At 43.2% G+C, this 26,522-nt stretch overlaps 1 protein-coding gene across 4 annotated transcripts in view; it reads left to right on the top strand.

Moving 5' to 3' along the window:
* Nucleotides 1-26,522, top strand: part of AMN1 (antagonist of mitotic exit network 1 homolog) — a 1,280,950-nt gene that overhangs the window by 1,110,378 nt on the left and 144,050 nt on the right. For all 4 annotated transcript variants that reach the window (XM_069628559.1, XM_069628557.1, XM_069628560.1 and 1 more), the window contains one exon: nt 15,218-15,329. In XM_069628559.1, coding sequence (XP_069484660.1) covers nt 15,218-15,329 — 112 coding nt within the window. The remainder of the gene's footprint in view (nt 1-15,217; nt 15,330-26,522) is intronic.

Below are 26,522 nucleotides of genomic sequence, written 5' to 3'. Positions count from 1 at the left end.
CAAAACAATCAACCATCCGCCCATAATTAGCACCAGGACAGCTAAACCCACTATAGAGCGTTCCCCACAGGTTCCCCAATTACATTTTTCCACTTCTATTATACCCAAGTTACTAAGTGTAATATTGTTCTTCCTTAGATTCATTTTCAATACATGCTTCTCTTTATGATTCAACAAGAACTCCAGATCCGGATCTATTGGAAATGCATCACTTTGAAAAATTCAATATTTTCTACTTGGCTATCCCAAATGTCATTCGTAACATGAAATAATGTTAATCCTCCAATCGAAACAATTGTGTCCTTTGGAACCTGTAAGTAAAACACATTATATTTCACCTGTTTGACCACAAATGTTCCATGATTCAAGTGTACTACTGTCAAGTTTTTTAAACAGGGGCTGACCAACCATTTACCTTTGACCATTTTAGCTTGTGCCAATTCTTCACTCCCCATATTGCTAATAATTACTTCACATCCTTCTGATATACTTGGGTCAGATTTCAAACCACAAATAGCGTCTGTAGCATCTGGAATAAACGGTTAACTGGGCACATATAATTTTGTTCTTTAAATTTGACACACGTTTCCAAATTTGGTATCAAGTAAACCTCAGGCTCCCATGACTGAAATGCCACCACTTCTGGAGTCTTAATCTTAATAAATTTGTCCTCTTGCCAAAATCCCACATTGTGTACTCACTTGGTTTGATAAATGAGTTCAGGAGCTACGTATGGGATGCATAGTAAAAACCCTATTTCCAATCTTTCCAAGTCCACATATAATGGCATTGCATTACCCATTTCAAATGCAATTTTTACCTGTACCACATCAATCTCCCTCATGGTCAACCTTTCTATCATTTGATGAATAATATCCTGTGAAACAGTACAATGGTATATGTCCTTGAACCAATTGTGAAATTGCAGTTTGAACTTCTCTCATATAATTCGTTAACAGTCTATCAACAGGACTCATTATATTCAAGATTTCACTAAGTGTTCTGTCATGCCTAATAATCAATTTAGTTGCTCGTTGCATTACATCCACTTGTTCATTCAATATGACCGCAGTTTCATTTATGAACCTTACTTGTTCATCTAACCCCCCTCTAATCTCATCTAATATTTTTTGTATTGTTTCCAGGTCAACACTCAGTTGTTGTGCTTTAGTACTCAGTGTCCCTACTGAAATGGCATTGGCTGTTGATATCGTGGTACCTATTATGGCTCCAACTATAGACATTACCAATGAGATCGCAAGCATCACTGCTCCTCTTTTTCCTCTCCTCTTCTTAATGTCTGCTGAATTCACAAATGTTTTCTCTAATTGCATTAATATATCTCTTATTGACTGCTTAGTGTCCTCTTTTCTTAGTTCCAGCCACTCTTTAGTCTGCTCAGCTTTAATTCCAGTATTGTTAAAATGTTTTTCTATCAGAGTATCAGGATTTAATGGTATGTAAATGTTCTGGAAAATCATCCTTCTATCACTCATGATGAATCCTGGTGCTTCTTCTACCGCAATACCAGATGCAGGCCCAGGCTCAATGACAACCTGTGCTTCTAAATTTTTGAAGTTCCCTCCCAATATCATCATAATTATCCATATTGTTGGCGTCATCATCAATGCTGATTGCTTTGCAGCCTTGGTCTTCACCCCCTTCCGGGGCTTCTCCGGAATCCGTCCCCGTGGGCTCCAGGACTCCATCGCCTCCCGTGTCCTTCGGTCCCGTAACCTCCAAGCCAAAATGTGTTAATATTCTAAATCAAATAGAAAAGAAACAAGTTAAGTACTTAGCACAATACTAACTTCACCCTTTTTCCAAAAATAAAATTATATATATATCCATGCACTTCATAAATCATTTTGCCCTCTTCCTCTCGCTTTCTGAAATTAAGCACATGTTAAAGAGAAAACAAACATACATAAAATAGCATTCACCATTCAATACATTTTCATTTTGCAAACCAGCTCCATTAATTTCAGCTTCCATTTCTTTTCTTTTTAATATATATATATATATATACATATGTCAAAGTGTTTGTGTTCCATTATAATAATCAATCACCCTTATTTTATTTCTCTGCTACTGTCTGTCCAATAGACTCATTTATTTTCTTTCATGTATTCAAGTGACTTTATCTGTTTCTACATGCTCAAGCCTTTTAACCTCATGTCTGGGGTGCCATGGTTTAATTTGATTTACATGAACAAACTGTTCTGTTGCTGTTTCACCTTCAGTTTTCAAAATTTTGTACACTACGGGAGATATCTTATCTATAATTCGAAATGGCCCCTGCCAGGCTGCCAAAAATTAGAAATGTTTCTGTTTACTTTTTCCAAAATGAAATTTATACACCTGATCGCCCACACAATACTCTTTCACTGATGTCTTTTGATCATAATATGACTTTGCACTGTAAGCAGCTCTCTCTAGATTTCTTTGTACAAAAGCAAATGCATGTTGTAAATGCTTCCTCAGTTCATCAATGTATTCATGAACTGTGGACGCGCTCACAAGTGTCTGCTCATGTGTTCTGTATAGCAGGTGTTGTGGTAACACCATTTTCCTACCTGTCAAAACCTCATGGGGGCTAACACCTGTTGCTTTGGCAGGAGTTGAACTGATTGCCATTAAAACCAAAGGTAAAAGTAAATCCCAGCTGGAACCTGCTTCTGCCACAAATTTCTTTAATATGTCCACAACAGACCTATTACTGCGTTCAACTCCACCCGAAGAAGCCGCCCGATATGCAATATGTAATTTTCTTTTCACACCCAGTATTTGCCATATCTTACTCATTAGAGCACTTGTGAAATGACTTCCTCTGTCTGATTCTATTCTTTGTGACAACCCAAACTTTGAAAACACGATTCACCAGTAATGTGGCTGCTGTTTGCGCACTACAATCTGGTGCAGGAATACACTCAATCCATTTCGACATCAAACACACCACACTTAAAATATAACGGTTCCCCCTGCTCGAACTCTTTACAGGCCCTACATAGTCTATTTGCAAATCTGACCATGGAAGAGTTAGGCCTCTTTTCATTAATGGAGCTCTGTGCATTGGTGAAGCAGGTTTAAATTGGGCGCATACTAGACATCCTCTAGTATATAATTCCACATCTTGGGACATATGTGGCCAGTAAGCATAATCCTTTAGTATTTCCAATGTTTTTTGTGAACCTCTGTGGCCTGCAGTTATTGCATCATGTGCATGGTGTAGCATTAGCCCTCTGAATGAAAGGGGTACCACCCACTGTATCTGTCCTGTTATGGACTCTCTAATCATGAGTCCATCCTGTAGTCTAATTTGTTTTTTATTCTTTAATAGCACCCTCAACACTTCTTTTCCTATACAATCATTTTCTGTTAAAGGGTTTTGTTCAGGATCTATCAAATGATTATAATATATTCCCAAAATTAGATCATCCTTTTGTGCCTCAATCAGATCTTGGTCTGGTGTATCATAACTCCATTGTGTTACTGGTTGATCTACCTCCTTTGGTGCTTTAGAACGTGTTACTGCATCAATTTGTAAATGTTCAATAGGTAGCAATTCTCCCATCACAGCCCCAATTTTAGCTAGGTGATCTGCCTTATCATTCCCCTCCTTATCTTCTCCTGGAGTTTTTAGATGCCCACGAATTTTCCTCCAGTGTATTGTTAAGTCATTCTCTGACACCACTTTGTCTATGGCTTGTATCATTTTTCCATGTTTAAGGGGCTTTTTGTTGTATGTAATCATGCCTCTCGCTTTCCAGCCAGGTAAATATTCCACAAAGCTATTTCGTGCATAGTCAGAATCAGTCACCTGGACAATTTCACTGAATTTATTATCAACCGCAGTAGCAATTGCTTTATAAATGGCTGCCAATTCCGCTACTTGACTGCTCCTAACTCCAATTGTCATCCCTATACTAGAGACGCCTTCACATTTCAACCAGACATTTCCTATTCCTGACACTAATTGTTTATTACTGTCATTTTCAATGTGCAAAGCACAACCATCAACATATACAGTTGGCAAGTCCTTGCATGTCTTTTCATCAAAAGCTTTGTGTGGTGATTGTTCAAATTCCTGTAAATTAGGTTCCACTTCCGTTTCGTTTGATACTTGTTCAGCTGCGCAGTCATGTAGATCTGCTAAACCTTGAGCAATTGGGCCTTTTTTATTTTGGCCATATCTCACTTCTACAGGAAAACCCTGTAATGCCAGCGTCCATGAAGTGATTCTGGACTGTGCTAGATTACCTGACCTAATTCTTTTACTCTCTAAAAACTGCAAAGGTTGATGATTTGTCTCAATAATCACCTTTTCTCCCTGAACAATGGGGCGGAAATGTTGTAGCGCCCACACAGTGGTTAATAGGGCCTTTTCACATTCATTGAATTTAATTTCAACTAGGGAAAACGCTTTACTTGCATAGGCAATGGTTTTGTGATTCAAATCATGTTTTTGTGATAACACTGCTGACATACAATGTTCAGAGAAACCTATTTCTATAAAGAAATCCCTGTCCTTTATGGGATATGCTAAACATGGTGCCTTAACAAGACATTCCTTTAATTTAGCCACTGCCACAGACTGCTCTTTTTCCCATTTCCAGGATGTATTCAGTTTAAGCAGTTTAGTCAATGGTTGAGTGATTTCAGTATAATTTTCAATGAACTTTCTGTTATAGTCTGTCATTCCTAATAAACTTTTTACCCCTTTTACATTTTTAGGGCCTTTTAGTTTTTGTATAGCCTCTATTTTTTTCTTTTGTGGATTTAGTCCATGTTCAGTCACTTCATGGCCTAGAAAGTTCACTTTTTTCTTGCACCATTGTGCTTTTTGTAAAGACACTTTGGCGCCTGCTTTCTGCAATTGGCCACACACATGTCTTATTTCATCAAAATGGCCTTTCAAGTTTTCATTTTGTATCAGCACATCACCCACATAAACTATGGTTCCTCTTTCTGCTCCATCAGGCATAGCTTTTCTCAAAAATATGCCAAATTCACTCCCACTATTGACGTACCCGAATGGAGTTCTAACCCATGCGTATTGAGTCGAATCAAATGAAAAGGAAAATAAATTCTGTATCTCCTCTGCCAATGGCACGCACCAATATCCAGAGGTGAGATCTAATGTGGTAAATACTTTTGAACCATGTATATGAGCTAATCCCTGATCAATGAATGGCAGTGGCCATCTGGATACTGGCACTCTTTTATTTAACTCCCTCAAATCTGCACACAGTCGCCATTGACCATTTGGCTTTAACACACCTAAAATAGGTGTATTGGATGTGCTATGAATGGGCCTGATGATTCCGCGCGACTCCAAATTTTTAATAATCTCTGCTAATGACTCTAAACACGCCAATGGTAGTCTATACTGGCGCACAAATATTGGACTTCTGTTACACCCTTCCGGTAGCGTGGCCACATGTAAATCAGTTAGACCGCAATCATAAGCATCTCTTGCAAATACATCTTTAAACTCCATAAACATCTTCCTCAGTTTGTTTCTATCCTCATCATTGTCACATGCATCCGCTGATAAAATCTGCTCCTCTACCATTTTGGAGAATTCAGGAAAATGTTCTGGCATGGGAATCTCGGCGCTTTCCTTTAATTGTGTGGCTGTGTCTCTTTGTAAAGCTGCCACTTTTAAATGTTTTGGCATATCAGCTTCCACTTCAATGGGCTGATTTTCTATTTCATTTTCATTTAAGTTAAATGTTATGCAATCCTCTTGATGACAGCACTCTGTCTTGCTTGAATCATAAGGGTACACAGAATTCATTTTAAATATCCCTTTGGGCTGAGAGTCCAGGTATTCTGGCAATTCATCCTTAGCATCTACATACTTTTCAGGGATATTTCCAATCACCATGTTATTTAGATCTGCCGTGTAATGTGATTTTTGTATGGCCATTCCTACTGGGGAGTTTTCCTCTAAATGAATATCCTGACAACCTTTATTATTCACCATAATTTTTACAGACCCTTCACCCACATCTACCAATGGAATGTATTCATAATCTAGGCCTTGCTGTTTTATGGATTCATTCAGACACACAAATACATCAGAATCTTTCATCTGCTGTCCATTTTTGCAATTCAGTGTTATTGCAAACTGCTTTGTGAATGCAGGGATAATAGTATCTTTCCTCATTTGTAATTCAATTGCATAAGGGACCAGCTGTGCGCAATGAAAAGCCCTTCTTTTGTCTTCAAACTCAGGTGCCGGCCCACCTATGCGTGACCATATCTTTTGATTAAGGAAATCTAACACCATACACATTCTGTGCATGATGTCATTGCCTAAGTAAAAGTAATTTTGTGTTCCACTCACTATCTAACATTATGATAAATTGTTTTTGTCCAATGCTAATTTTCAGCATACATCTACCTGCAATTCGGTTTTCAAAGTCTGGACCGTCCAAACCAGAGACATACTGGTTTTTAATCCTAAATTTCGGGATCTCCTCCCTTTCCATTATTTTTTGCAACAATTTCTCATTAATGAAGCTCCTTTCCTGTTCAAGCGCTAAAGCGGCTTTTATTGTTTTAGAATAGTCATTTATCCCAACATGAACCCATGGTTGTTCATCTTCCATGTGTATTTCAGCAAGAGTGGTAATGTGTTTTTCTGAACCTGCTCTAGGAGCAGTATTCTGTTTGCACGTCTTCTCTTTTAAATAAAAACATAAGGTGTGCTCATCTATGGCAGTTTGCCATTCTTTACTTGGGTCTAAGTATATTTGTACAGATAATTTTTCATTTTCACTCTGCATTTTGTCTTGACACATTAATATGACAGTGACGCTAGGCATGCAACTATTCTGGAGATACACCTCCACTGCATCATTTTTTTTTGCAACGGTGTGACATTCATTTATATTGCTGTTTTGTGATTTTAGTTTCTTAGGTCTCAATGGTTTTTTAGTTAAGGACCACAGTACTCCATTCACCCCATCTATCAGAGGAGACAATCTTTTTAGTCAATCTGTTCCCATCAGAAATGGTATTTCACAAATGGATATGACCAATACCTCCTGTTTCATTCTGTGTTTGCCTATCTTTATGTCAACCTCGGTGACGCCTATAATATGCACCTCCTCCCCGTTAAAATTATGCACTGGACCTTGATTTTCCTTCACTGTGATCTGATTCTGCGGGGATCTCTCTTCATTGATACTCTTTACTAATTCTTTAGACATAATTGTGGCCTGTGCGCCAGTGTCAATCATTGCAAATGTATGGCATTTTTCTTCTACATTGATGGAAGCATAATACCTGTCTTCAATTTCCTCTAACACACATAAGAAATGCGAATTCTTACTGATTTCAGGGCTCACCTTTCTCAGGCCTTTTTCACTTTTGGCTAAGCACATTGGTAAATGGAAAGACATTTTTCCCTCCTTTTTGCTCATTCCTGTGTGAGAGACTTTATTCATTTCCCCATGTTCAGAGGTTTTTTGGAGTGTGGCCACCGTTCGCCCATCCATCCAGGTATCATCAGAGGTCACACTACAACCCTCCAAGTGAACATGTGTAACAACAACACTTGGCAATTTGTCACTGTCTAATTCTGTGCATTTGTGATTATTCAGTATGGTACCAGCCCTTTTAACCTCTTAAAAAATATGTGGTTCAAAGAATTCTTCAGATGATTGATCTGTACCCTCCTTTTGAGCATTTCTTTTTCCTGCCTGTGTTTGGTCATTGTTTTGATTGCCCAGGGAAGGAGTTATAGCATTGCCACTTACTCCCGGTTCACTGGTATTCCCCATGCATGAGTCATTTTTCTTAAATCTGTCTTTGTTCTTTTGGATCTTCAGGTTTTCCTATTTCATTTGTACAAATCTCCAATGTTTGATTTAGTTCTAGGTTAAACCGTACCTCTCTTTTAGAAGTATTTGCATTTTCTGTTGCATGTTAATTTACTGGTATTTTCAATTTAAAATCATTAGGCATCTCAGAGTCATTATGCAAAATTACATCAGAGCAAACTGTCTTTTTGGCACTGCAGGTATCATAAGTACTTAGTCACTTTTCAGAAGCCCCCCGGTCATTGCTATGGCCTTCTGCCCCCTCCTTTGATGACTGTTTTTGTGCTGTACAGAGCTTTCCTATTTGCTCAGCTAGCATTTTCACTTGGGCCTCGAGGCATTGGAACCTTTCCATCTCTCTAGAATCCTCTCTCTGTGGCCTAAATCGATATTGGTTGCTTTCCCCCTGATTGGATCTATTCTGATACCTCTCAGGTGAGTGATTTCTATTGGGCTGGTTCCTGAACTCTTGATTCATTTGTGTAGTGGAGCGGGGTGCGCCCATCCTTTGGTTGTAGTCCCCTGGTGGTGAATCATTGTACTGACGTGGAGTGTAGTTCATGTTCTGCCTCATGTCCTGTCTCTCAGGTTGTGGGTACTGGCCCCTATGTTGATTCCCATTATCAGCAAATCGATCCACATATCGCGTCTATCCTGATTACCATATATTATGGTATTGGGATCAAATATGCTTTGTGTCTCCAATGTCTGATAAGGACCATCATTTCTTTGATCCTGATTTTGTCTCTGGTTATTGATCATACCTGACATATCGGGTCGATAGCCTGGCCGGGGCCTATCTCCTAAGTACCTGGGGCTGATGTAGCTCTCCCTATTACTAGGATCATGTGATTGAAACATTGGTGCAGGGTGTGATGACCTTTGTTGATTACCCCTCTGTTCAGGTGCCAAATTATTTTTACTTGGACTTTGAGCAGACTCAAGAGACATTTTGGCTGACCTGATTTCCATCACTGTTGCTGAGGGTTCTTTAGATTTAGGTCTAGTATCTTTCATTTTATCACTTTCTCTACCCTGACAATAGAGTACCTCATATAGTTTTGTGCTTTGGTGTACAATCCATTCCAGGGACTTGTCACGGTCAAATTCACAGACCAATTGGGATATGATGTCTTTCTGTAGCCCATAGAAGTAGGCAGTTTTAAACTCATTGGAATTGGGGTCAAAAGATACATCAAAGCGAGAAAATGCTCTTTTTAAGTCTTGTAAAAACTGGCAAGGGGATGTATTAGGCCCAGCAGTGATTGTGTAAGCAACTTTCTTTGCCTCCTGCAATGACTGGAAAGGAGAAAAATGACGCCTAATCTCTTTTTCAAACTCTGCCCATGTCATATTCTGCTGTTCGTTCAATCCCCTTATGATACTGGCCGTCGGAGCATCTAAAGTTAAACAAAAATCCTGCCTGTATTGTTCTTTAGGTATCGGGAGGGCATTAAAAATGTCCTGAACCGCTTCTAAGTGATCCTCTATGCAGCATTCCCCTCCCTTTTTAAATGGTTTGATCAGGGCTTTAATGGATTTCATTATCTTTATGGGGCTACTTGTTGCAATGCATGGAATTGCACTACTTGGTGACTCAACCCTGGTTCCAGGTGTATGGGATTGGTGGCTGCCCCCAATGGGAGTATCAAATCCCCCAAGGGCGCTGCAACCAAGTTCAGTCACCGGCTCATTCTTTGGGACACCAGCTCTTTGGGTAGAAATAGAATTCACCTCAACTCCATTGAATGTGGTGCCCTGCCGCCTCTCCTGGGAATGCACATTTGCTGTTCCAAGTCCTTACACTTTTTAAGGAGCCTGTCTGCTTTGTTTTGCAAATAGTTGTTTTCATCACTCATTATATTAATTACCTCCTGCATGTCACACATTTGCATTTGGCATTCATTAAATTCTTTATTTCTCTTGTCCCTTTCTTGAAGCATTTTAACCAATTCTTGTTCTGCATTTTGGAGGTCACGTTCTTTTTCAAAATATTCTTTTTGTAAAACTTGCATTTCTGAAACCATCTCATCTTTATCTTGTCTAATGTGGTCCACCAATGCTTTTAAGTGTACCAATTATTGCTCACTGTCTTCAAACTGTTTCTTGCTTTTGGACAGTTGAATATCAAAATCTCTGCATTTTAACTGCATATCTTTTTGACATACATCCAATTCCGTTCTTAACATTTCCTCTTTCTTACTTGCCCCATCTAAGTCAGTCTTTAACCTGTTAATTAGCTGGGTACCATGTTCCTGCATTCGCAGGGACCTATTCAAAATAAACCAGATTTTGGCGCATAGCCGTATCAAACAGTCTTTCTCTGCATTTTTATCGGCTGCATTTAATAACCTTAGAAGGCAGACCTGAATTATGCTGCCTTCTGCAAAAATATTGTCTAGTTTTTCTTTCTGCACCTCACCATGAATGCTGTCATGCCATTCTGAGGTACTATTCGATGACCACGTGCCATGTGCAAATAATTTTGCCTCTAAATATTGCACTAGGTCTTAGAATGTGGCTTCCCTTTGAGACATTCTGAAAATTGTTTTTAGTGACACACTGCTATTATGAAATGGGTTCCCTTTAATGTACAGATGGCGGTGTGAGACACACTTGCCACGCCCAGTAGGTGCTCTATGATCACTTTCCCGGCCTGCAACGCACCATAAATATGTTGGGTATTTTGTGTAGATTTGGGACCTAGCGGTATGTTCTTACCGCCAAAAACAAAAATAGTTTAGTAATAACCACTCCTTGTATTTAGATTGGGTTTGGTATTATAGTGGTATAGTGGCTAAGCATTATTTCAGTACACAGATACATTTGGTTGGTATACATTTCGTTGTGGTATAGTGATGCACATAATTTCTTTGTTTTATTTGTGGCCCCCAACATACAAACCCCTTTCTTTTGTTTAGACTGTTCTTGTGATCTCTAGAGGCCTCAGGCTTCTACAATATTCAATAACACCACATTTTCATATGGAGTGCCACTTATGGCTGTTATCACTGATTTATCTACACCAGTGAGCTATGCTTCCATAAAGTATTCACAATAACGTGGTATTATCACTAATTTATTTACATTAGTGAGATTATATTTACAGAGGCCTCTCTGCCGACTCATTTACGTCCAGCAGACTATTGTGTTATGTTCCACTCAGAAGAGACACACATACATACATATACACTGAGTGGAACCACGCACACAGCTATTTATAATTGCTCATAACATTACTTTATCTACATAGGCAGTTTGGCACATATATTACCTAATAACCTCCTCTTTATTATGTGATATGGGCTAAATGCACCAGAGAAAGACAGAAGCAAAAAAAACTTTACACAGGTTGTGATTTATACCAGTTTCATTTCAAAATCATACATTATCAGCTTTGCTAGGCAGTCTTTTCTAGAATAAACAGAAGAGGAACAATTGCAAAAATACAAGGCATTTCATTAAATTCTTTGCAACAATAAAAAAAACAGTACATCAATTGACTTGCGTTTAGATGGCAACATTAGAATGTGGCATTTAAACACGGTGACTCCCCAATAGTGACTATCGCTACACTGCCTGCCTAATAATAAATAATTTGTCCGTCACAGCAAACTCACTTCATTCGTATATTTACCAGCTATTTGTAGCTCTCCCACACGCGATCTCCTGGCTGGTCGCCTCCGATAAGTGGCTCAGGGTCTTCTTTTTAAAGCACCCAGCTAGAACATGCAGTTCCAATCTGCAATCTTTTGTTTTCAAGCCGGTGCTAATTAACTGGACACTCCAGTCTCCGAAGGTCATCAGTGCACTGGAACAACGCGTTCCAGCAGTCCAGCCAGGCGACCCCACAGCAACTCCAGCCAAGTCTTCACTGAAGTTCTGCAAAATGTCCACTGCCTTTCTCCCTCCCCGAGATGCTCCAAGAAACCTCTGTTACAGCCCCTAAAGTGACGTATACCCAATCAAAGTCCATCATGTCATACCCTCCTTCTTCAAACAATAGCTCACTTTTACAGTAAGAAACTGTATCAGCTGATTTCCTGCTATTCAAATTTTTGCTTCCTGCAAAGACCGTGGACAGAGCAAAGAGAGAAGAAAAAAAAATCTGCACACCCGTTTAAAATGAATCTCAGCCTGCCTCATTTTGACAATGGAGAACACATTATAATATTAAGAAGTTAGAATCGTGTTAGTATTTGTTAATGACATTAATTAATTAGGTATCTAATGTGTCTACTGCAATAGAGGCATTTCAGGTGAGAAAAGAAAAAAGAAATTGTGTGCTTTTAAACTAATTATTGAGAACAAATGATGTGTTTTTACAATGTGTAACCTGTCTTCATTTACATGTCCATATGTTACACTGGCAACAAATGACTTGCTGTACCACATTATAGTAATACATTGATCCCATGCAGTGGTGCTGCGCTCCCAAAACACACTAAATAATACTACAACCCCTTTCGAAACTTTACATTCTTGACCATTAAGACTTCTCACTCTTAAGACAATTCTGTTGGTACCTATAACATCAGCCCGCAGGGTAAGTGAGTTGCAGGCACTCTCTTGTAAGCCACCTCACACCATTTTCCATAGGAACAAGGTTATTCTAAAAGTCAAACCATCTTTCTTGCCTAAAATAGTTTCTGATTTTCATCTGTCACAAAAAACCATCTTACCTTCCTTTTATCCTCCCCCTCACGCTAGTAAGGAAGAGGAAAGGTTGCATAGACTGGACCCAAAAAGGGCTCTCAGTTTCTACATTTCCAGATTGGCAAATCTTCGACAATGTGACCAACTATTTGTTGGGTATACTGGGCACAAATTGGGCCTTGCAGTGTCTAAACAAACTCTATCCAGATGGATAATTCTAGCAATCTCTGAATGCTATAGATTAGCTGGGAAAGAGCCTCCAGATGGATTAAGGGCTCATTCAACCAGAGGAATGGCAACTTCCACAGCTCTTCAGAGGGTTGTCCCGGTGCAGGATATTTGTGCTGCGGCCACCTGGTCGTCAATGCACACCTTTGTAAAGCATTACTGCTTGGACTCTACTTCATATCAAGAGGGACTATTTGCAAAAGCTGTCCTTCATTCAGTCCATTATTAAAATTTCTAGTACTCCCACCTCCAAAATTACCACTGCTATGGGAGTAATCATAAGATGAGCAATACGTCGGAGGACACAATCCATTCGAAAAACAAGTTACTTACCAATTGTAACGTTCTTTCGATTGGATGTTCTCCCACGTGTTCCTCATCGACCCTCCCATCCTAACCCTCTGTACAATTTATGCCAGTTGCACTCTAACTTCCTTAAGAGCCTGAGGACTTTAAACCTGATCAGCTGATGCGACCATTAACACCATACAAACAGAACTGAGGTAACGGGCGCTGCTCAAGCCTTTTATACAGCGGATGACGTCGACACTCGACGGCGGCTCTCGAGGTACTTCGACTCCGCGGCCTCGAACACAGCGCCCTCTGGTGACATTTTTTTTCCGAAGCAGCAGAGCTAGGATATGAATATCATAAAATGAGGAATGCGTGGGAGGAACATCCAATCGAAAGAACGTTACAGTTGGTAAGTAACTTGTTCTTCTTTTTATTGTTGCCATCCCTTTACACTGTTTAGCTTTAGTTGTGAGGACAAGTATAGGTTTTGGACACAGACTTTTAAGTTGAACTTTCTGACCCAGACTTTCCTTAGTTTCTTTAGGTAGGGAAATCCCACCTTAAAATAGTAGAATAGGGCAAGTTAGGCCTTCAACCATCCTGACGTTTAAGTTAAATAAAATACTTTGTTTGAACTTTGAATCTGTTGTCTCTGTCTTGCTTCATTATGCCTTTACAATGCGTGTATGAATGAGCGAGTTTATGCTGTGTGTGAATGACAGAGTGAATGTTTTGTAAATGTGTGTTTGGCCGGTAATGACATGGGGAATACTACCGGCATTTCACTTTTGGTGCAGCTAGTATAGCTATAATTTCTTAATGTGGCGTGTCATTTTTTACTGGGCATCTATAATACTGATACGTGTTATTACGTGTCTAGACTGGACTACATTGGTGCAGCCAGTTTTGGGGATGCTTTCTTACACTGGTACAGCATTTTTAATGGCAAAGCCAGCAGGAGTATGTTCTTACGCCAGGATATTGCCATATATTGGCAGAGCCAGCTTGGAAATGTATGGGCACAGCCAGCATGAACATTTCTTTATACTGGCAAATATGAAAATCCGTTGGGAAATGCTTGTGTGTATTGTGACATGAATCTATTGGATTTTTCATGAGTTAACCCTACAAAATCGACTGCAAAATGTCTGTGGCTATTTACCCAAAAATTCTTCACAGACAGTGTTGTGTATAATATGCCATTTTAACCCATTATTCAAAATATTTTCTCTGGGGGGAGAATCACCCTGAGCCCCCATTGATGGGTTGAAGGTCCCTTGCTACCTTCGGTCACTCAGGCATATTTGTTGGAAATATTTACACAGCTTTACTTAAAAACTTCACCAGCCACCACTGAGGAGGTGGAAAGAAGAGACTGAGGAAGTAGAATAGAGAACAGTGGTGGGGCGAGCCAGGAAACATGAGTGGAGGGAGTGAAGCGGGGAGAGGTATGATCAGAGGAGGAAAGGAATATGAGAAGGGTAGAGGTGAAGAGGAGAATTGAAATTGGGCATAGTAGCAATTGGCAGAATGGCGAGGAGGCCATTGCATGAATTGCAAAAGATACTAATGCCATGCCTCTGTACAGATGGCACCATGGTGGTGATGAAAGGTATTTAACAAGTTCAGGAGGACCAACAAGACATAAGCCAATAAGGACACTATGAAAAGCCAAGGAAGAGGTGCAGGGGACTGTAAAGCCCAGAAAACTGTGAGTGACTGTTTGCCGCTGAATATAGCCGTGCCTTTATGGAAAAGAGAAGACAGAGGAAAGGACAATGACTGCAGTCTTAATGGGTCTAGGAGAAGCCTTGGGTTGTATTGTACCCCAACAAGTTTTGTTTTTGTGGGGAAAAGAAACCTATTCTAAACTTTCACCTGGTGTGAAGTCCTTTGTTGGCCCACTTGACTAGAACAACACCCAGTATTCGCCTCCAAGCTTTGTTTTTTTCCTCAAATGTACATCTCATTTGCACCCAGTCTAGATCTGGAAACCCTTTCTCCGATTTATTGGGCACATCCAGGGCAACAATAACACGGAGTGATCAAGATTAAAGCTCAAAAGCATGTATGTCTGAATGTCCAACATACAGAGGTGTGGTAACAGGTAGACTGTATGGGCTTTGCCAGTCTTTATCTGCTAACAAATTGTCTTGTTAAATTAACTGCTGCCAATATGTTTCTATTCAAGTATATTTTTCCCATAGGAGATTCACATGGGTCGCTGTGTAAACCTGACAGATGATGCTGTGGAAGCTGTGCTCACATGCTGCCCGCAGGTATACATTCTGCTGTTCCATGGGTGTCCTCTGATAACAGGTTAGTGAACCATACTACATGTCCATCATTTCGTACCGGAGCCATACCTCTTGAATGCCACACTATGGTACCAGTATAGCAATGTAAATGGGAACCCTACTTTCCCATCATAGGAGCTTCATCATAAAGCATAACATTATGAATATTCTGATTGATTGGGATGGAGGTGAAAAGGAGCATTTGGGGGAACACATTTAAAATAAAAAGTAAGTCAAGGCAACCTGTATTCAATGTTATAACATTGTTTTAATGCTAAATGTTCTTAATAGAAAACCAGTGTCTTTACTCCTTAGGATATTATGATTTATGAGATCAAAACCTCTCAGAATAGCTTACACCAAAACAGTTGCATGAGATCTAATACTCCTACTTCCCGTTCCCTTTTCGCAGTACTCTTAGGATCTCTGTTGTATTGTACGAGGTGAGGAGCCTTTCTACAGAGAAAAACCCTAATTCTAGTGTATTCCTTACTCCCATAAATTCCTCATCTATGATAATCTATCTCCAGCCCAGCTTTTCTTTTGAATCCTCTCTGCCACCAGGGGGCGCAGTGTGGCTGTGCTTGACGTCTCTACGCTGTATATGGCGTTGGGTGAGTCATATATTTATGTGCCTCACCTCATGACCGTAGTTCCTTTTTTCTCCAGCATTGGATCTTTCATAGATTCAGATGCTTGAATATTCCCCGTCGTCAGACTGGGAATCCTCGGTGATAAATGTAATATTTAAAAAAAAAAAAAATACAAACATTGCTACCTAGCAGTGCATGTACATAGCCCATTATGGCCTATGAGCCATTTCATTGTGTAGTCCCTCCACCTCACTTTGGTCCTTTATGGCCCCAGCCAATGAGGTGGCAGGGCTTAAGCTCCGCCCCCGGCAGCCATCTTTAGATTTTTCACCGCAGTCTAACAGACACAGGGAATCCTCAAGCTCTCTGAGCTTTTTCAAATTCTTTCTACTTTTGTGTGGAATATATTTAGTAAATATATTCCATTTTGTTCCCCTTCTCAGGGGCTTTGTTTCCAATTAACCTGGGAGACAAAACTTGTTGTTTTCCTCTCAAAATCGTCGACTGAACTTCTCTTCAGAAATGGAGGCACCTCAGGCTGTCAGGAAGCCTTCCCTGTTCAGGGACTGCACGAGGTGCAAAAAGAAATTGGTTTACAGCAAAGACCCCCACGAGCATTGCATTTATTGTCTGTACCCACATGACATTAAAAAATGCGAGATTTGTAGAACTTTTTCCACCAAGACCCTTCATGACAGGCATAGAAGACTCCTTTCTTACCTGGAATCCAGGGATCAATCTTCGGACGAAGAGTCTGTCAGAACAGCTCCTGTCCAATCCAGCACTCCATCTGAGAGACAAACTTCAAAGAGAAGGGCCTCTTCAGTGGAAAGGAGTTCCTCTCCCAAGTCCAAAAAGAGGAAGCTGGAATTGATACCCTTTCTGCCTCCAGTTGACTTACCAAGCCAGAAGAAGTCTGCAAAATCTGCCTCCAGCGGTAAGGAGGAGTTTGCAAAAAACGGGGGGGGGCAGTCGTCGGCGGGGAAACCGCCCATGAATGAAGGGAAAGGTAAAGGCCCGTCATCGGCCATACCGTCGACGAAACCAGCAACGACGACGACCACGCTTAAGACATCGTCGACAATAAGATCATCGTCATCCGACACGTCGACCGCGAAGCAATCGTCCACGAAGCATTCATCCATGACGCAGTCGTCCACGAAACGCATTCCACATTCGTAAACGAAGCTCTCGTCGACGGCAAACCCTCAGTCGTCGACGGCGGAGCACTCGTCGACGGGAAAATCTCAGTCGTCGACGGCGAAGCCCTCGTCGACGGGAAAATCTCAGTCGTCGACGAAATCTCATACGGGATGTTTGTTGACGAAGATAGCACCGCAAATTACTGAGGAATTGCGGCCTTCCACATTTGAAACTCCTGTCATTGAAAGCAATGTCATTGAGAAGAATACTGAAGCTGAACCACTGGTACAGCAATTTTCACCTTTGGGTCACATGGCAGAACTTCCGGATGTAATTCTTCAGGAAGAATTCTCTGATGCGGAAGTGATGGAAGAGTCCACCGGTCCCTTACCTAAACAATACAGCCCTCCTTGGCAACCGTCCACGGGAGAATCCGAATACCCTCATGACCCGATACTCATGTTATCCGTGCAGAGGATTGTAGAAGAATTTTACAGGCGGCAAAAGGAGAAGCAAATTCCGATTGATCCCATAGAATCAGGAATTATTCCTAGAGAGTCATCTCCGATTCCAGGCACATCTGGTTGTTCTCCTCACAGGAGTAGACCGCAAAAACGGATGGGATCACCGGAACCTGCTCGAAGACCAAGGAGCAGCACCCACAGTGCTTCACCTACAAGAGTCCCGTCGCCACAGTCATCGCGCAGACCGCGATCTCCGGATGTGGACCCCACTATGGTACCGTCCACCATCTCGGTATCAGACTGGCAGGAGGATCCTTTTAGAGAATTCTCGGAACCAGAAGAAGGAGAAATAACACAGGAGCCAGACGCATCCAGTGAGTGGGATGACTACGTAATCGAGAAGCCAAGGAGGAGAGACTCGCCGGGCAAGGCCTCACCGCCGGATGATCTCGTCTCTTTCCACACCATTATAGGTAAAGCCGCAGAATTGTTTAAAATTCAGGTTTCTTCTGAGGAAAGGAAATCAGTGCTCTATGAGCACAGGGACAAACGAAGGAGGACAGTGACCACAATTCCTCTCCTCGATACCATCTGGGATTCCGGATCCAAGATCCTATCCACGCCCTTATCGACTCCGGCGCTGGTGTCCAGGCCAGAAAAGAAATATAAAGCTCCGGATTCGGCACCTCTTTGTTTGAGAGGTCATACGAAACCAGACTCGGTTATCACAGTGGCGGCCAGAAAGAAACTCGCCAACCCCTCCTCACCGTTGTCGGCACCACCGGATAAGGACGGACGTAAACTGGAAGCCATGGGCAGGAAAGTATCATCTTCTGCATCGCTTACAATCAGAGCGGGCAATGCGCTGGCCATGACCGCAAGGTTCGATCGCGAGCTTTGGCTCCGCATGTCTAAATTGGCGACACAATTACCACCAGAGCTCCAGGAGGAGGCAAAATCGATAATCGCGGATGGTGAAGCAACATCGGATCACATGATCGACGCAGCGGTTGATGTGGCCGAATCAGGCTTCAGGCAGATGGCACAGTGCTCAGAAGGCAAGCCTGGATGAAGGCTACTAACTTTAGACCTGAAGTCCAGGCGCAGATATTGGACATGCCGTTTGATGGACAAGATCTCTTTGGAAAGAAGATAGACGATCATTTGAAGGGAATCAAGACAGACACGGACACAGCCAGAGCCATCAGTTCTTTAAAGGACAAAAGTAAGGACCATCGGTCTTTTGGTCCCTTTAGAGGCTCATCTTCCAAGTTCAGAGGATACGGTCGTTCCTCGTATGGTCAAAAAGCACAAGGCGGCACATACCAAGACAATAAATATCAGTCATCCAACAGATACGCCCATAGAGGCAGACGTGGCTCCGCCCAAGGGAAGTCACAAGGCAAGCAAAACTGACGACCAATGTTTTTCCCCTCTTCACCACACCCCGGTGGGGGGAAGGGTGAGCCAGTTATTCCAGCGCTGGCAATCAATTACATCGGACAAATGGGTGTTACAGGTGATCCAAAAGGGTCACACCTTAGAATTTCTGGACCAACCTCCTTCCCTGCCTCCAACATCTCGCAGAGTGCATATGCTAAGACAGGTCATGTCCGAAGTGCAAAAACTGCTCCAGAAGGCAGCAGTGGAACCAGTCCCTTATTCTCAGAGGGGAAAAGGTTTCTACTCCCGTTTCTTCCTCGTCAGAAAGAAAAACGGTCAATGGAGACCCATCTTGGACCTGCGGGCACTCAACAAATTTATCAAGCGCATAACATTCAAGATGGTAGCTTTACAAGGGGTGCTACCTTGGTTAAACAAGCACGACTTCTTAGCCACTTTAGACTTGGAGGACGCATACTTCCATATACCGATCCATCCAGCGCACAGGCAGTTCCTCAGGTTCACGGTGGGAGAGCTTCACTTTCAGTTTCGAGTGCTCCCGTTCGGGCTAAAATCGGCTCCGAGAGTTTTCACAAAATGCTTGGCGCCGGTAGCAGCAAGTCTCAGGAGGGCAGGAACGGACGTTTTTCCATACCTGGACGATTGGCTGATAAAGGCAAGTTCCGCTGCAAAGGCTCGCTCGGCAGTGTCGAGGACTGTCAACCTCCTAAAAGAGTTAGGTTTCTCCATAAACCAGACAAAATCCTGCCCTATTCCCAGCAAGGTAGCTCTCTTCCTGGGAGCCGAACTCGATACCAGCATTCCCAGAGTGAGGCCATCCGCAGAAAGAATAGCAGCGATTCTACGCTCAACTTCAAACTTCCTACAGAAAGAGACAACATCCGTACGCTCTTACAAATCCCTATTGGGCATGATGTCATCATGCATATTCCTCATACCGAACTGCAGGCTTCGCATGAGACCTGTGCAGGAAGCTCTGGACCACCAATGGAAACAAGCTTTCGGAGGCTGGGAAGACATTGTCCAGATTCCATCGACGTTGCACAAGGCCCTTCGATGGTGGAATGTTCCGAGGAATCTTCTGCAGGGGCTGCCGTTTCAAGTACCGACATCGACCCTTCTGCTGAGGACGGACGCTTCCTCATCAGGTTTGGGCGCTCATCTTGCGGACCTCCAAACCAAGGGCTCTTGGTCGACACAAGAGTCCCAGCTCCACATCAACGTGTTAGAGCTCAGGGCCGTAAGGTTGGCGCTGAAAGCCTTCCTACCGGTTATAGCTGGTCAAGTTCTTACAGTCCAGACAGACAACACGACCTCCATGCACTATACAAACAAGCAGGGAGGCACGAGGTCACAGATCCTGTCGCAAGAAGCCCAACAGCTTTGGGCATGGGCCTTGCACTACGGGGTGCAGATCAGGGCAGAGCATCTTCCAGGAGTGGACAATGTCCTAGCGGACAGGCTAAGCAGAGAATACTCAGCGTCCCACGAGTGGGAGCTGGACGAAAAAGAAACCCAACGGATATTTACCTTATGGGGCCATCCGCAGATCGACCTTTTTGCCACCAGGAACAACAAAAAATGCAAGAGATTTGCTTCAAGATACCCGGAGCACCAATCACTGGGAGACGCGTTCTCAGTGAATTGGTCGGGGAAGTTCCTCTATGCCTTCCCACCCATTCCCCTCATGTCGAGGGTACTTCGCAGAGTAAAAGAACAGGATTGTTCTTTGATTCTAATTGCACCGGATTGGGCACGGCAAGTCTGGTACCCGACGCTGAGGCACCTATCCTGTCAACCCCCGATTCGTCTCAAGACGCATCAATATCTACTGACGCAACAGAACCGCAAGGTCCTCCACCACGACCCGAGGAGCCTGTCTCTCAAAGCATGGTTCCTGAGCAGCGCAAACTGATGCACCTAAAGTTACCATCGGAATGCTGGGATATCATCAGGGCCGCTAGAGCCCCGTCCACGCAAGTCACCTACACCAGGAAATGGACCAGGTTTTCCAAATGGTGCGAGACCTCTGCAATCGATCCCCTCACGGCCTCGGTTAATCAGATTCTGCCCTACTTGTTGCACCTGGCTAAGTCAGGGCTCTCACTGTCCTCTATCAAGGTCCATCTGTCAGCCATAGCGGCTTACACAGTAACCGCGGTGACGCAAGCCTTACTTTCCTTACCAGCGGTTAAAATCTTCCTGAAAGGACTGATGCGTACTTATCCGCCTACACCTACACCAGTTCCGGAATGGAGCCTCAACACCGTCTTAACAGCCCTCATGCAACCTCCCTTCGAACCCATACACAGATGCGAAATGAAATTCTTGTCCTGGAAGACATCTTTCCTGATAGCCATCACATCAGCCAGAAGGATCAGTGAGTTACAAGCTTTGTCTTCTGAACCCCCGTTTACTTTGTTCCAGAAGGACCGCGTCATCTTAAGGCCTCACCCGAAGTTCCTCCCCAAGGTACTTTCGGAGATGTCGTTCACGGAGCGCATTGTTTTACCAACCTTTTTCCAGAATCACGCTTCTGAAGCGGAAAGAACATTACATTCTCTAGACGTTGCTAGAGTGTTGAAGTTTTACTTGCAAAGAACCAAGGAGTTCCGCTCCTCAAACCGGCTATTCATTTCTTTCTCTGGCCGTACCAAGGGTCAGCATATATCTAAACAAAGTCTGGCACGCTGGGTATCGTCCTGCATCACCCACTGCCATCAGTTGAAAGGCGACCCTTTAACTAGACCGCCGTCTGCGCACTCCACCAGAGGAAGGGCGGCGTCAACAGCATTCCACGCAGGTGTGGCATTGAAGGACATATGCAGAGCCGCCACGTGGAGCACTCTGCATACTTTCGCCAAACACTACTGCCTGGCTGAAGATACCAACAAAGAAGCTGCAGTTAAACAGGCAGTGCTCCGCCATCTCTTTGTATAAGGTAGGACCAGCCTCCTTTCCCACCTTTCCCGAAGTATGTAACCGTTGTGTTGCTGCATGGTAAAGGTTTGATCAGAAATATGTTTTTTCTGTATTTATGCATATATATATATAATGGTGGCATGTTTTAACTGCTTGGTATTCTATTCAAGCATCTGAATCTATGAAAGATCCAATGCTGGAGAAGTCTTAGTTACTTACCTGTAACTGTATTTCTCCAGCATTGGTATCTTTCATAGATTCACATGCGCCGGCCCGCCTCCCCTGAGAGGCTGCTCCTATGCTCGGCATCCATCATACTGTAATCTCTACGGTTCAAAATCTAAAGATGGCTGCCGGGGGCAGAGCTTAAGCCCTGCCACCTCATTGGCTGGGGCCATAAAGGACCAAAGTGAGGTGGAGGGACTACACAATGAAATGGCTCATAGGCCATAATGGGCTATGTACATGCACTGCTAGGTAGCAATGTGTGTATATTTTTTTTTTTTTTTAATTTATTATTAAATTTATCACCGAGGATTCCCAGTCTGACGACGGGGAATATTCAAGCATGTGAATCTATGAAAGATACCAATGCTGGAGAAATACAGTTACAGGTAAGTAACTAAGACTTCCATACACTCTGCTTCAGGAACACGATATTTCAAATGTTTACATCATGCTGAATCCTGTGAAGGCCTCTGGCTTCCATCCCTCCACAGACTGCAGATGATAAATGTTGGTCTCTGAACCCCATAGGATATTCTACATAAGGGAAAAGAAAACAAAAGCCCTCCTAGAGATCCTGTGCATGGAACAGAAGTCGGAAGACTGATCCACGGACCAAAAAGAGAAGATGAAGAAAACGCACCACAAGAGGTCCCACTCACCCAGCAGTTCCTCTCAGCACCAACCTTCTTTTCTTCTTTGTCATAGAAGAGTCACCATTCCAAAGACTCCTCAGAAATGGCATCTACCCAGCTACTGTTTCCCACCCAGTCCTCGACTCGGGAGGAATGGGAGGTATTTTGGCTGAAGATGCTTGACGTCTTTGGTAAGGCCCCTGGTTGGTAGCTTTGGCCTCTGCACCATCAGGACCCATTGCGCTTGGACGAGCTGGCAGGGATCCGGTACAAGGCCATGACCCACCACCTACAGCATGGACCCTGCTCCCATGGGGGAGGACTCGTCGCTGCACTGACCTAAGTGCTCAGGCATCCAGTACCAGCTCCACCCCACACAGCGCTGATCAGCACCAGTGACGCAGGTACTTCTCTGGGGCACACTCCGCTTCCTACGGGGATATTAATCTCAAAGATAGGAGAAATCTTTGATGAAGATGGTGAACCTGTCCCTTTTAAGCTGGAAACACTATGCCTTAGAGAAGTAGCGACTTTTCTGGAAGAGTTTTAAGGCGCAGGAGAGGAGCTGTTGGAGATGGCTTCCAACCTACAGGAGGCTAGTGGTTTACTCCCTGGAGTTCACCATCTGACTGGCGCCGTCTCTGTGGAAACCACAGACTTCATTTCAATGACTGATGGCCAAGGTGGTCGAGCCATTTGGCTTGTCAAGCCCTTCCAGAACGAAAGTTCAATTAGGGCTTACACACATCAAATTAGAGCTTATGAACATGCCTTCCTTTGCTTGCTGGGTCTCACGGCCACCTGCATTCTTGTGGTGTCAGTGGCTCTGTTGTGTATGAGTTTGCTTCAGTGGCACCCCAGTTTTAATTGGTCTTAGTTTCATTGGAACATGTCACATCTTTTGCAGGCTTCTGTGAGTTTCTCAAGATCTTGCAAAGTGGTTCCTGAGAGACAACCTGCTACAGGTGACATTGCTTCAGCAACACTGGCCCCATCTGACAGTGGTCACGGATGAGCCTTTGAACGGCTGGGGTGCACATCTACAAGACTTGTTTTTGAACAGACTGTGGTCTCCTTTAGAGTCTCGGGAACACATCAACTTGCTGGATTCTAGGGCGATCAGCCTGGCTCTGTTTTCTTTCCTTCTTGCCAGGGACAGATAGTGCTGGTCCTGGTGGACAATACAGGGGCCATACATTATATCAGCAAGCGAGTTTGTGTGGGTTCCTAGCATAGAAGCAATATGACTGTGGCTCTGGAAAACATGTGTCTGACAGTGGCTCACCTCACCGGGATGGAAAACATCATAGTGGATGCCTCAAGCAGACAGACCTCGGTCTCCCATGAGTGGAAGCTCTGCCAGGAAACTCTGGAGAAGATTTTCTCCCATTGAAAGACTCCTCAGGTAGACCTCTTCGATTCCATTATGAACAGGAAGTGTAAGTTGTTCTGCTCCAGGGAATTTCCTCAACAGGGTGCTCTGAGGGATGCACTGAAAGTCAAGTGGACATTTGGCCTCCTTGTCATTCCACGGGTGTTGGTCCACATTGATTTTGATCGCTCTAGACTGGGCCAGGAGGATGTGGTAACTGGAATTGCTGGACATGTCCATCTGCCCCTGTCACCTTCCAATGAAGATGAATCTGCTCTCCGAGTCAGAGGGGTGGGTCCTCCATATGAACCTCAGCTGCCTGAACCCTCACGATTGGCTGCTGAGATAGGAATGGCATTTGCCGAATGGCGTCCTGGACATGCTCCTATCTGCTCGGAGGACAGTCTCCAAATCCATGTATGCCTGTAGGTGGTGTAAATTCTCAGCCTGGCTCCGGCAGAGGAATCTGGAACCATTTAGAGCAAAGGCTCTAACAAGTGCAAGGACGGTTCCGTGGCATCAGCTGTACTTTTCTCCAAGACTTTTGGGATGCATTGTTTCTACATCGCTGAAACGCTGTCTTCACCTACCTAGACCTGCTGACTACCTATCAGTCCCTGTGCGCTCATGCGCACACGCTCTGAACAGGTGGTCTAACAAATGCAAGGACGGTTTGGCGGGGTGAGAAGTGTGATTTCTACTTGGAGGTACGCTATTAAAAAGTGAAATTTGGACCTGCTGTGTGACCATAAGTGCAACTTTTTTAACCAACTTTAAGTGGAGCCCTGCTTCTAATAACATCTAACCTATAGTTTAGCCACAGGAATTGCCATTATCAACTGGGCACTGACTGGGTAAAATGGCAAATAAACAGAAATGGAAAAAAACTATGCATAATCTTCATAATAATAAGAAATGAAGTGTTAACATTGAAGCTCCCGGTAATGAATTGCTGTGGTGCCTCTGGAAGAGGTTGATGACAACCCGGGGAGTGAAATGACTGTAAAGCTTGTGCCCCATATGAATTTATGGAGATTGATAATAACTCTCTCCTCAACTTGTGCTGCTAGTGCAAACAGAAATAGCAGCACAAGTAATACCCTGGCACATACTGACCTGGTCACTCCTATTATCAGCAAGGAGCTGCCGAAGTACTGCCTCTAATGGCCTCTTCTCTCCCGGGTACTAGGCTGAGTAACCCTCCCGTCATTTACAGTTATTGATCAGATGCAGAAGAAATAAATCGGAGTGGGGAGTCCTCAGTCGATCTCATGACGGCCATCATTACTATACAGTTTGTGTTGAAAATTCTCCCTACACTAAGCAGAAGATTGCATGAAGACATCAGCCATCAAGGTGTGTCTCTACAGAGTATTCAATCTATGTTGCTAACTGTAAAAGGCTTTAAGTCATTTGATGATCAACAGGGACACTGGGATGAGCAAGGCAGTAGTGTGACTTTGGCACATTTTCAATCTGAAGCAACAGTAGCCGATTAAGGAAAGGCTTCTAATATCCTGACGGTCGACTCTGATGGCTATGAAAAATCAGAGCTATTTCCAGGGGAGTTGCTAGGTCTGGAAAAGACCCGGGGCTAAGCTGATGTCGGAACTGTTGGGACTGGGGGCTAGCTAGTCTTTTAGCTGTAGCTCCTGAGATTCTATCCGGGGCTACAACCAAAAGATCAGGGGCTATAGCCCCCTTAGCCCCCCTCTAGCAAAGCCCCTGGCTATTTCTCAGTCGCAAACAGCAACGTTTATTGAAATTGCAGCAAAAGCAATCTGAGAAACCTTAGGGAAAAAAGTAACTGTGAACGTTGTGCCAAATGACGTGCTTACATCTCAGGGATCTAGTAAACGTGCATAGAAAAAGACCAATGACCAATAGGAAGAGGAGGCATGAGCCGAAGAAGGCAGGCACCATGACAAGTTGCCTGCTGAAAGAAAAGCAGGGGAGCAAACAAGAGGATAAGGTGACTAATGTAGAGTGGAAGCACCCGTCTCCGATTTAGAAACAAGTACTGAATCTGTATTGGACTAATGCTCCACCCCAGAACCCAATGCAAAGGTACCAAAAACGACTATTAGGAACACCAAAGAAAATATACTGTTGACCAGAGGCTCAAGTAATTCTGGAGTAATTACCGATTCAGAAATCCCAGTTATAACCATTATATAGTCTAACAGAAAGGACCAGTTAATCGTTCGGTAGTCCTTAATTTGTTGCATCAAATTCCAACTTTGAGAGTATTATGTACCAATGACCTGGACTTTGTAGCAATAAATAAAGGGACTGATATGAATACCACTAGGGTACATTGTATTTCAGTGGTCATTGCAGATCTAATAAGAGCACACTCCTCACAATTTTTAAACTTGGTTTTACATTGAGCAGCGATCAATTGGCAATGGACAGCTTGAAGCAAAGTAGTAAGGAGGCTGTTATTAAAAAGCTGCC

This window comes from Ambystoma mexicanum, chromosome 12 (genome assembly GCF_040938575.1).
Source record: "Ambystoma mexicanum isolate Mex_15411 chromosome 12, UKY_AmexF1_1, whole genome shotgun sequence".
In the NCBI taxonomy this organism is placed as follows: domain Eukaryota; kingdom Metazoa; phylum Chordata; class Amphibia; order Caudata; family Ambystomatidae; genus Ambystoma; species Ambystoma mexicanum.
Note: the sequence above shows the minus strand (reverse complement) of the source record. Positions and strands in the feature narration are given on the sequence as shown.